The sequence below is a fragment of the Marmota marmota genome, unplaced genomic scaffold (genome assembly GCF_001458135.2).
Source record: "Marmota marmota marmota unplaced genomic scaffold, marMar, whole genome shotgun sequence".
NCBI classification, from domain to species: domain Eukaryota; kingdom Metazoa; phylum Chordata; class Mammalia; order Rodentia; family Sciuridae; genus Marmota; species Marmota marmota.
The window spans coordinates 42,667,318-42,679,661 of record NW_025999990.1 but is presented as its reverse complement, the minus strand read 5'-3'; the positions used below and the strand labels follow the sequence as shown (position 1 = coordinate 42,679,661).

Sequence of the window (12,344 nt, the reverse complement as noted above, 5' to 3'; positions counted from 1 at the left end):
AGCTACTGTGTGTTGAAGCTTCCCACCCTTGTAAATGTTGCTACCCTCAGCCTGAAGATCTGGTGGCACTTGTAGATGTCAGTTTGCCTCTTAATAACAAGGCCAAGGAGGGACCAGGAAGTCTGGAAACCCTGAGCTTACATTCCCTTTCTTCTTTTCAAATGTAGATGTCTGACTCCACCCTTCATGCATTCACATTTTCTTCCTCTCTGTTGGGAGAAGAAGTTCAGCTGTATTTCATCATCCCCAAATCCAAAGAGAGTCATTTTGTCTTCAGCAAGCAGGGCAAACACCTGGAGAGCATGCGGCTGCCTCTGGTTTCAGACAAGGTGGGTGAGAGGTCTAGATGGTTGCCAGACACCCGGCACTAGATCAGGTTCTCCAAGCTGCTCACATCTGAGGGTTTTACTTTCCCTTTTTGGTCTTACTTTTTGGTTTTACTTTTCCTTTTCAGCAGAATTTGAATGCAGTCAAGAGCCCTATTTTCACTCCTTCCAGTGGTCGCCATGAGCATGGACTCCTAAACCTTTTCCACGCCATGGAGGGCATCAGCCACCTTCACCTTCTAGTGGTCAAAGAATATGAGATGCCGCTGTACCGCAAGTACTGGCCCAACCACATCATGCTGGTGCTTCCTGGCATGTTCAACAATGCAGGCGTGGGTAAGGGGCCCCCTGGGATGGGGAGAAGGGCTAAGCAAACTGAGCTCCATTCCCCTGCCATAAAACTTCCAAAGGTTTCTCTGCCTCTGGACGGTGTCCTGCTCTCCTGGCCAGAAGTCTTTTGACGCTTTGCATTTCTCTATGCCCCTTACTACCTTTTCTGTAGTTTTGCAGAAATTTTAACTTCCAAGGACTAGTAACTAAGGAAGTCACTGTAATATTGAGCACCCTGGGAAGGGTTTAAGATTCTTCCCAGGAACTTAGTCCTTTGAGGCCAGAATGTAACCCTGAAAAGAAAGATGATTTGAGGGGAGGTAGTGTTTCACCTGTTCTTAAGAGTCCCTGACTCACTGTCCTCCTAGGAGCACATACCAAGTGCTAGCAGACGGCAACCCGTCCAGGGAATTGGAAGAATCATTCCTGCTTGGAAGGAGTCTTTTCTGCTTTTCCCCAGGGAGTTTAGAAATAATGAATTCATTTCTCAAAGGGGCAATGGTTGCAGAATATAAAGCAGAGCTGTGGGGAGGTAATGGAGATACCAAGAACACTTCATTTTCCTTACATAGATGGGAAACCTCTCACTGAATGTGTTGTTTTGGAACCATACTATTCTGTACACTTCAGACACTGCAGTTCTCATTATTTCCATCAACTTCTATGGGTGTCTGAATATTTCATTGTGATTTATCTCCATTTCCCTAATGATTAGGAATGTTATCTTTTCATGTGCTTTTTGACTGTATGTCTTTAGAAAAATGCTCCGCAAAGTCTTTTGCCCATGAATCATTTTATTGTTGAGATCATAGAGATTCTTTACATATTGTGGATATTAACTCCTTATCAGATGTTATTACAGATATTACACCCATTCCATGTATAGCCTTTTCACTGTGTTGTGTTCTTTAATACATAAAAGTTCTTAAAGAAGTCCAGTTTTTCTGTTTTTGCCACAGATCACTGCCTAATTCAATATCATAAAGACTTCCCCTGTATTTTCTTCAAAATGTTTTACAGTTCTAGCTTTTATGTCTAGGTCTGTGATCCAGTTTAATTAATTCTTGTCTATAGTGTAAAGGAAGTAAGTTCATTTCTTGGCATATAGATATCCAGTTCTGCCAACACCAACTGATGATGAAACTGTCCTTCCCTCATTTAATGGCTTTGACATCATTGTTGACAATCATTTAACTATATATGAGAGGGCTTTCTGTGTCTGTATGTCACTCCCACAGTTTTGACAAAAATGGTTTTATACAAGTTTTAAAATTAGTACAAAATTTCTAATTTTTTGAGACATGATATTTGTACATTTTTTATGGATTATGGTACTTCAATACGCATATAATGTATAATAAACCAAATCAGGGTAATAAGGACTTCAGTCTTTTCAAATGTTGATCCTTTTTATGTGATGGGGACATTTAGTGCTGTTTTCTTATCATTTTGAAATAAATCATAATTTGCTATAGCCAAATTAACCTTCTGTGCTCTACAGAAAACCAGAACTAATCCCTCTTTTCCATGTGTTTGTGCTCTTCATTGGGCTTTTCACCATCCCTTCCTCCTGGCTACACTTCCCAATCTCTAGCAAGCACACTGCACTCCATTCTTCTAAGAGATCAGCTTTTTAGTTTTCATAAGAGTAAGAACATGGGTATTTCTCTTTCTGTGGCTTATTTCACCTCCCATAACGCTCTCCAGTTCTTCCCATGTTTCTGCAAATGGCAACTTCGTTCTTTTTTATGGTGGAATAATCTTCCATTGTGTGTACATATACCACACTTACTTTATCCATTCGTCCACTGATGGGCATCTAGGTTGATTTTATATCTTAGCTGTGGTAAATAGTGCTATAATAAACATGGGAGTGCGGATATCTCTTTGATATGATTTCAGACCAATATTGGGATTGCAGGATCATTTAGAAGTTTTTAGTTTTTAAAGGAATCTCTGTGCTGTTTTTCAAAATGGCCGTATGAGTTTACATTTCCCAATAGTGTATAAGATTTCCTCATTCTCTGCATCCTGCGGCATCTCGTCTTTTTGATAACAGTCATTCCAACTGTAGTGAGGTTTACTTTTGTCTTCTGTACCTTTGGGATCCTATCTTAAAAAATCATCGCCTACACCAATGAAACCTGCCACTTTGGCTTGTAAAATTTTTGTTCTTACACCTAGGTCTTGAATCCATTTGAGATGACTTTTGTGCATTTACAGTGGTCTAGTTTCATTTTTCTACATACAGATATCCAGTTTTCCTGCCACAATTTATTTGAAAAGGTTGTCTTTAATAAACATTTGTAGCATCTTTGTCAAGAATCGGTGACTGTTAGGTGTGTGGAATTGTCTCTGTCTTCTGTTCCATTGGTCTACGTATCTATTTTGATGCCAGTACCATTCTGCTTTTGTTACTATGGCTCTGAAAGTAATATAATCTGAAATGGGGTACTGTGGTATCTCCAGCATTACTTCTTTTGCTCAGAACTGCTTTAGCTATTCTGGGCCTTTTGTTCTTCTATATGAATTTTAGGATTTTCCTCCTAGTTTTATGAAGAATGTCATTGGAATTTTGTTGGGGATTGCATTGAATCTGTGGATCCCTTTTAGTAATATGGCCATTTTAACAAAATGGATTTATTTTTGATTTTTTTTAATAATTTTTTACTTTCTCCTTTTTTTCCCTTTCTCCTCACTTTTTCTTTTGTATCTTTCGTTTCCCCCATTTCTTTCCTTATTATTTTCATACCCTTTATGATTTAGTGTCTATTTTATTTCCTTTAATACCAAAATTTTCTGACTAGAGTATTTGTCTTCTTTTCTATTTTTAAATTAGTGGAGTTGGAGAGAACATTTCAATGCCTTATAAACCTTGTTAGTATATGGTCTGCTTGCAAATGTCTAGTGATTATCATCTCCTCTCAAAATGGTGTTGGGAACTGGTCATATCACTCTGAACCCATGGTGGGCTTTGATGCTGAGATACACCAGCAGCCCAGGGCACAAAGCAAAGAGAAAGCAGCTCACTAAAATACTTCTACAGTTGAAGAGGTATCAAACCCAGCAGATACACAAATCTCAACAAAGAAACACAGAAAACAAGGTAATAAGATCCTTCCAAAGGTTTTTAACTTCCCAGTAATTGAACCCAGAGATATTGAAGACGAAGTGCTGGACAAAGAATTTTAAAAGCTGATGATCAAAGCAGTCAATGAATTAAAAGAATAAAGGGAAGAAAAAAACAGGAAGTGAAAGAATACTTCGATACTCTGAAAAAGAACCAAATAGAAACCTTAGAAATAAAAAAAACAAAAACTAGTAATTCAAATGTAATCAAGTGTCACCATTAGACTAGATCAAGCAGAAGAAAGGATATCAAGGCTCAAAGATTCAGGATTCAAACTTCATACTCATAAATTCTGAGTCTCTCCCAAAAGGACAGAGTAAAAAAATTAGAAAAAAAAATCAAGAATAAATCCAAATAAACATTTTAAAAACATAAAACTGGATATCAATATCAAATAATGGGGGGGCAGGTATCTGACCACAGTCAACTCAGAAGACAATACAGTGAAATAAAAAATGTTGAAAATATTAGAATTCCTCAGGCTTTGGCTCCTGTCCACCCAGGCTTCATCCCACCCAACTCTTGTACAAACTTAATAGGTGGTGACATGTTCTCTTTGTTGCTGAGAGGTAATGGCCCCTGGAGTGTCAGTTAACTCCTTCACGGGCACCCTGCAAGTCCCGGCAGCAGTGGCAAGCCTTGGTGGCTTTCAATTGCACAGCACTCATGCAATTTTTGGTATACAGTCAGATAATCATACCATGACCTTCAGACTGGTTATTTCTGGTGTGCAGAAATGTAACGGATTTGGAGTATCTGCAACATTGCTTATTGGCCTAACAGGGTTTTCTGTGGAATTTTAAGTATTTTCTTCATATAAGATATGTTTTCTGGGAGGTGGTTTTTATTCATCTCCAATTTGAATAACTTTTCTTTTTCTGGCCTAATTGTTCTGGCCAGGACTTCCATACTATGTTTAAATAAAAGTGGTAAAATTTTTAAGGATTTGCATTTAAATCTCAAAAAAGATTCCTTTTCATAATCTTAGGTTAAGTAGCATTTATCAAGAAATTTTCAGGAGAAAAGATCAGTCTGTTCTCATCATTGTTATGTATAAAACTAAGAAGTAAGCATTTTTCTTACAGCATTGGAACTCATTGAAAGATTGCATGGCATAAACAGGAACGAATAAAACCAACATCTTTTTTGATATAAATGCCAATCTTTTGTTAAGTAACACTGTAAAAATTAGCTATGCGTATAAGGAAGTAGTAAACTGCTCTGGGGGGAAAAAAAAACATAAGTGGTGAAAGTAGGCATCCTTGTTCCTGATCTTGGAGCAAAGATCTTTAGTCTTTCACTACAATGTTGTTACTAATGGGCTTTTTGTATATGGCTCTGTGTTTAGAATGCTAACTATTACACACATGCTCTTAGTAGGCTTTCCCAAATTCCAATTATTATCCAAACTGTCCTGGGTTCCTCCATCAGTTGAATAACGTTCTTTTGTTTTATTATCACATTTTCATTTTAAGGTGGCTTAAGTTTGGCTATTTCCTGATGATCACCATTTTAAATAATTGCTAATACTGAATACTTACTGTTTGCTAGACACTATCTTGTCATTGTTACCTGTTCCAGAAAGGGAAGCCAAGATTGAGTGGAATTAACTTGTTCAGTGTCACAGGCTAGAACATGGTGGAATCAAAGCAAGAGCTTGACTCTAATCTGTTTCTTTATTATACCATACTACCTCTTGCAAAAAGTACATCTAAGGGAAGGGTACAAAATTCCAGAGTCGTCTTCAGAGAGACGCTGCTGGCAACTCCCTAAAGGTATCTAAAGCAAAAGACTCATCAATGCAAGTAGCACTGCCATTAGTCACAGCCCTGGCTACTCCCTAGTGCAGGACATATGAGTGGATACTTCTAAGCCTAACATTCTATGAGGAACTAATTAAAAAGCATCCCAGGGAAACTGGATTCCTCAATACTCCTCAAAGTATAGTTCATGCATCTTCAAAGATTATCTCTGGTCTCTGATCCTTTACCAAATTTAAGCAAATCTGCAGAGATGGGTCTTAGGAATCTACATTTGAAACTGACTTCCCTAATGACTCTTAAGAGAACCACTGCTCTGAGCATTTGGGTGGCTCTGCCAGGTGCATGTGAAGAATGGGGAAGTGCTGGAGGGGCTTCAGTGAAGGGTGTGTATACATTGGTTATGCTGCCTTCCAGGTGCTGCTAGATTCCTCATTAAGGAGCTGTCATATCACAACCTAGAACTGGAGAGGAACCGCCTGGAGGAGCTGGGAGTTAAACGCCAGTGTGTCTGGCCTTTCATCGTTGTGATGGATGATTCGTGTGTCCTATGGAACATTCACAGTGTTCAGGAGCAGACCAGGTAGTGATTCTTCCAAGCAGTTCTAGGGGAGTACAACACAATGCTAACAAAGAAGATAATTTTTCTTGGCTGCAGTTACATATAGAGTAAAAAACAGAGTTACAGCTTTCCAGAGAGCAAGGTCAACACCCTCACGAGTACATTTTGAGATGACTTAAAGGATTTTTTTTATTTAGACATTCAGTATGCCATTAAATTCCTAGACTATTTCTGCATCACAGTGTTGGTCAACTATCCATCTGTTAAAAACTTATCATTTATCTAGAAACACTGCTGGCTTCTGAATCAGGAGACCTGCTTTTATAGTCCCAGCTATTTCTCAACGATGTGGGTGAAGAAGAAAAGTCATTGAATCTCTCAAGTCCTTCACCTGTAAAATTATGGCAGGGCCAAAATCAGTTGTTGTTGTTGTCCAAGAACACTGCTGCCCTCCTATGGGGCATTTGAGGATGTCATGATGTTAGGAGGCAGTCATTGGGGGTTCATAAGGACCAGGGAATGCTAAACATTCTAAAATCCTACACAATAAATAACCCCATGAGTTCAGTGGTGTCCCCACTCAAAATATTGTGCCAGATGACCTCTACGTCCTTTCCAGCTCAAGAACTGTGATTTTTCAGTCCTTGTTTCCATTGTGGATGTGAAACCAATAAATTTTTCACATGTTCCTCTATTACCAGAGCATACTTTCATGCTTTTAACTTCTGGCTTTCTTTGGTAACTACTGTTCATTTACTTTCAAACATAGCTGGATTCCTTCCTGTCTTCATCGTGTGATAAATCCTGGCCCCTAAAAGACAGGCTCTACAACTTCCTAGTGACAGGCAGTGTCAACACTGAGCTTAAACACTGTTCTCTATTCTAGGCTAATACAAAGCAAGTTGGCTCATTATGACCATTACAGTATTATTATTGCACAGCAGTGTTGGTCCTTCATAAATGGTCCTCTCTTCAGTAATAAATTTATTGACATTTTATATAAACTAACATTTTATAGCCAGTCCATGGAAGCAGGAGTGTCCAGTAAGAATGTGTCCTTGAAGAGTGTCTTGCAGCATATTGAAGCCACACCAAAAATCATCCGCTACGCAATCCTGGGTATACAGAAATGGAGCAGCAAGCTGACTTCTCAGAGTCTCAAGGCCCCATTCTCTAGGTGCCATGTGCATGATTTCATTCTTCTCAACATAGACTTGACTCAGAATGTGCAGTATGACTTCAACAGGTAGGTCAGGCCTCATGGATGCAAGTACTCTTGGCATCTAATGATTGTTTATGCCCAGTTCCAGCCTCAGCAATGTTTTTATTCCTTCATCTGTCTTGGATTGTAAGCCCCTTCATCACCCTTTGAACTACCTAGATCCTTAGATGTTAGAGTGCAAAATACTTAGAAAACATACTTTAGCCATGTTATTATCCAACGAGAACTAAAATAGGCACAAAAACTGTTTGTAAGACTAAAATCCTTATCCTCAGAACTCACAAGAAAATTGCTTCCCAAAAATGTTAGTAAAACCCAGAGATCTGGATCCTATAAGGAAAAGGTAGCAGATGAGTATAAGGCAGGCTAGCCCTGGCCTTGCCTCCTGAATAAATTATGTCCATATTCCTGGAAAATCAGAGAAAGACAAAGAAAACTGCTAGGAACCATAAAGCCCCTCCCATGTCAACCCTTGACATTGTAGCCATTAGAATTTAACTACTGCTTCCACTTCCTTGTTTTCAATTTGGCAGATGCTTTGTCTTGTTTGAAGCCAGAGTATACAAAATATAAACTACTGCTTCTGCACAGGAATACCTAAAACCCTGTAGCATATTTAACAAAAATAATTTCATTTCCTCCTCCAATGGCTGTGATGCTCAAATTAGGAGTTTTCATGGGTCAGTGCTATGAGGACCAGCTCCATAAGGGCAAGGACAATTGTTTTGCGCTCTCCCTAACATCTGCCATAATTTCTCTGTGTATAGTTGGCATGGGTGACGATGTGACAAGCAAAGAAATCTACCTATCATTGTGATTATGATCTAGGTATTTCTGTGAAGATGTTGACTTTAACCTGAGAACAAACAGTAGTGGCCTGCTCATCTGTCGCTTTAATAACTTCAGCCTCATGAAGAAACATGTTCAGGTTGGCGGGCAAAGGGACTTTATCATTAAACCAAAGATCATGGTAAGATTTGCAAGCTTGATTCTGTTGAAAATAAACATAATTCTTTCTGATATATTTGTTATTAGATACTGGCATTAAGCACTTTCCACGTTAGTAGAAAGTAAAGTAAACCAAGGGAGTTCTTTCTTTTTAAAGTTTTTTTTAGGTTTTTTAGTTCTGAGTGGACACAATATCTTTATTTATTTTTATGTGGAGCTGAGGATTGAACTCAGTGCCTCACACATGCCAGGCAAGTGCTCTACCACTGTTAGCTATGACCCCAGCCCCCAAGGGAGTTCTTGATGTTATCTAGGGATTCACCTAGAGCCAAAACAAAAGTTTTAACAATTCAATATAATTATTTTTCTTTAGATTTAAGAAAGTATTCATCAAAGTTTTAGTTTCAAAATGGCAAACTTTACATTTTGGTATTCCTAGGTAATTAACATGAGAGAGAAATTTAAATCAAGATGCAAGTCTGATCCTTTCCCAGATTTATTTTTACATAGTAATACAGATCAAAATAAAAGAGTGAATTTAACGTAAAGAGTGAATTCCATGAGCCTACTTTTTTCTAAGAGATTTACTAATACCTGATCACTTACAGCATGTGAACTGTCCAGTGGATCTTAGAAACCTCTTGGCCTTTTTTGTGGGGCGGAGGGGGCAGTGGGATAGGATTCAAACCACATGCATCTAGCAGCATTAGAAATGGCTTCCTATTGAACTGTACAACGTACTTGTTAAATGTAGTACATTTCAAAAAAGCTTACTTACAACAAGCTTGCTCTTACTGTGTATAACTTATTTTAAATACTATTATACTATTTCCAAAAGAGGGAAAAATTCAGGACCAAAAATGACTGTCATAATATTTGAATTTAGCATGTCACTGCGCTATTGATAACGCAGTCATGCCCCATTATCTGCAATTTTAGTTACCCACGGTCAACCATGGCTTGAAAATATTAGTATCTGTCTTGATTGTCAAGAGAGCACATAACCTTTATTACAGTAAGTACACTACTGAACTGTCCCACTGCATTATTGCTGTTAACCTCTTTTTTTAAAAAAATATTTTTTTAGTTGTAGTTAGACACATTATCTTTATGTTTTTTATGTGGTACTGAGGATCGAACCCAGGACCTTGCACATGCTAGGCGAGTGCTCCATCGCTGAGCCACAACCCCAGCCCATTAATCTCTAATTTTTAAATTGAACTTTATCACAGGTAATTATGTATAAAAGAAAACAGTGTACACAGAATTTGATACCATCTAGGATTTCAGGCATCGATTGAGGGCCTTGTAACATCACCCTCTTGAATATGGGGGAATAGTATCTGGAAATATTAGGATGCAATACAATGTGTCCTTGGACATTTCATCTAGTAACAGACACAACATTTCCTATGATTACCTTGGCTCTTGATTTCAGGTGTCGGAGAGTTTAGCTCCCATCTTGCCCCTTCAGTATGTCTGTGCACCCGACAGTGAACACACGTTACTGGCAGCCCCTGCGCAGTTTCTCCTGGAGAAGTTCCTTCAGCATGCTGCATATAAACTCTTCCCCAAAGCCATCCATAACTTTAAGAGTCCTGTGCTGGCCATTGACTGCTACCTTAACATTGGACAGGAGGTAAAGGTGGGGGTGGCTAGTACTGTGCTTACCTACATCCATTTCTTTCCCATTTAATTTGGTTTGAAAACTTAAATAGTGACAAAAGGAAGTCTATAACGTACTCTGCAAAGGCTCACATATGAAGTAATGGCAACTGTCCCTCCTCATCCCTATTTCACCTTTACAGAATGAGCCAGTGACCAATCATAGCTTAGCTCAGATGTCCTATAAGAATCCTACCTCAAAAAAATAAATAAATAAAATAAAAAAGAATCCTACCTACCTCAATGACATTGGGCAGAAGCAATTTCTAGCTCCCACCTGACTTGACATTTATTAGACACTATTATAATTACATGAATCCATTCCATAATACTGCAATGTTCAGAGAAAGTACCTTAAAAACCATTTGATATAATAATACTCTTGATGTTATCTATATAAATTATGTGTGTACCCCAGGTCTTCCAATTCCACTATCCCAGAGTCCAAAGCACTCAGTATTAGATAACCTCAATACTACTCTTCTACTAACAGCAACTAACATTTACTGAATGCTAAGTGGTTTACATTAATTTAACTCACAAATGCCTTATGAATCAGGTAACATTTTTCTCAATATAAATGAATCTACTCCACAATACTGTAATTTACATGAGTAACACTAAGGTGTAGCAAAATACATTTTCCCAGTGCCATACAGCCACTAAATAGAGAAGCCAGAATGTGAACGCAAGCTGACTGGCCCACACATTAGCCATTCCACAGTTCTACTCCCAACTACTTTATAACTTCACAAAAATCACAGGGAAGTATACATTCTGCATCTGCAAGCTTTATAGAGCTAAAATTTTAAATTCATGCAGTCTGCACCTCCTGGGGATTGAACCTAGATCCTTGTGCATGCTGGGCAAGTGCTCCACCATTGACATACAAAAGCCCTGCCCTCATGCTGTTTTAAAATCCTACCCAACTGAAAATTTTGTCTAGATGAAAAGCTAATTAATTAAAATTATTTTTATTCTCAAGTAACCTAAACATTCTCTTTCCTAAATATACCTTTTAAAAAATGAAAGATAGTCCTTTTTAAAATTTTATATTCTTTTTATGGAGTTTTTCTCCTAAAATGAAATTAATATTAAATCTCTGTCACAATAGACCTTTATTATGAAAAATGGGAGACATTTTAAACAGGTTAAAACTCGGTATACTAAAAAGGAGATGAATAGCATAAATAACCACCACTCCTAACACTGAAAAAAATTCAGCTTCTTTGTCTTACTGAAAAAAAGAGGAAGGCACTAACTCATTCAACTAAAATGCAGGTGATTTGCTTGCTTTTGAAATCCCCATGCTATTTCTGCTTGTTGCTTTCAGGTGGCCATATGCTACATCAGCTCCAGACCCCATTCCAGCAATGTCAACTGTGAAGGGGTGTTTTTCAGTGGACTCCTTTTGTACCTCTGTGACTCTTTTGTAGGTGCTGATCTTCTTAAGAAATTTAAGTTTTTAAAAGGTAAATCAAATTAAGTATCTTGAATATGAATGTCACTGGTTCCCACTAGGAAAAAATTCAGGTTTTTTTTTTTTTTTTTTTCTTTCTTTAATGCATTTTAACACTGATTTTGGCCAATAATTTGGATACTTGGTTATCTGGTTATCTTGATTTTAAACCAGAGCCACTGGGGAAAAAAGATCATCAAATCATTGTTATTTATGACTAAATGCAGGTGAACAGAGTTGTGACAACATTAAATACAGTTTTGCCACTGTTAATTTTTGGAAGTAATTTAAGAATACATAATGCTCCTCCTTAATTAAATAGTTAAACAACTTATGTTAATGAGTCTACCCATGTTTATAGTAATCTGAACATAACATTGCTTGGGTCAGACACCAGCTGCAATAAATGTGTATAACTGCATCCTCTGACATAAACCCTTAGTTATGATTCTGGTACAGAAACTAAAGATAATTTTAATAGGCAAATTTAACTCTACGATGCATACCTAAGAACAAACTGCAGGTTAAGCATCACAAATCCTGGCATGATGGCTTTTGAGGTCAGTGGAAAAAAAAGGTTCAGAAAACGGTGTGTGGCATAAGAATAAAGAAAACTCCACTTATTTGTGTACATATGTAGTTCTAAACTGGGAAGTTGGGATCTGACTTTCAGAAGACATTTGATATTGTCTGAAGATATTTTTTTTTCGTTGCCACACTGGGAAATGCTGCTGGCATATGGTAGGCAGAAGCCAGGGATGCTGCTTCACATTTTAAAAAGCACAGACTAGTCCCCCAAAACAAAGAATTATCCAGTCCAAAAGTGCTATAGTTGAGAAACCCTATTCTAGAGGACACACAAGACACACAGATAGCACTGGTTACTACAGTTCAGTGAATTCTCACTTTACAATCTCAACTTTTTAATTTGCAAATCTACTT

The 12,344-nt window shown here is 37.8% G+C and overlaps 2 protein-coding genes across 10 annotated transcripts in view; one reads left to right on the top strand and one right to left on the bottom strand.

Annotated features, from left to right (window-relative positions):
- The window catches only part of Esco1 (establishment of sister chromatid cohesion N-acetyltransferase 1), a 91,805-nt gene that overhangs the window by 1,435 nt on the left and 78,026 nt on the right, over positions 1-12,344 (bottom strand). The window lies entirely within an intron of this gene.
- Positions 1-12,344, top strand: part of Greb1l (GREB1 like retinoic acid receptor coactivator) — a 269,832-nt gene that overhangs the window by 244,943 nt on the left and 12,545 nt on the right. For 7 of the 9 annotated variants that reach the window (XR_007348873.1, XM_048806453.1, XM_048806457.1 and 4 more), the window contains 7 exons: positions 168-329; positions 455-662; positions 5,964-6,129; positions 7,127-7,354; positions 8,159-8,300; positions 9,717-9,917; positions 11,277-11,415. Coding sequence is in view for 8 of the 9 variants with exons in the window: in XM_048806453.1 (XP_048662410.1) it covers positions 168-329; positions 455-662; positions 5,964-6,129; positions 7,127-7,354; positions 8,159-8,300; positions 9,717-9,917; positions 11,277-11,415 (1,246 nt within the window). In the remaining variant the exon portion in view is untranslated. The remainder of the gene's footprint in view (positions 1-167; positions 330-454; positions 663-5,963; positions 6,130-7,126; positions 7,355-8,158; positions 8,301-9,716; positions 9,918-11,276; positions 11,416-12,344) is intronic. The other 2 variants (XM_015482496.2, XM_048806454.1) reach the window with 1 other exon arrangement.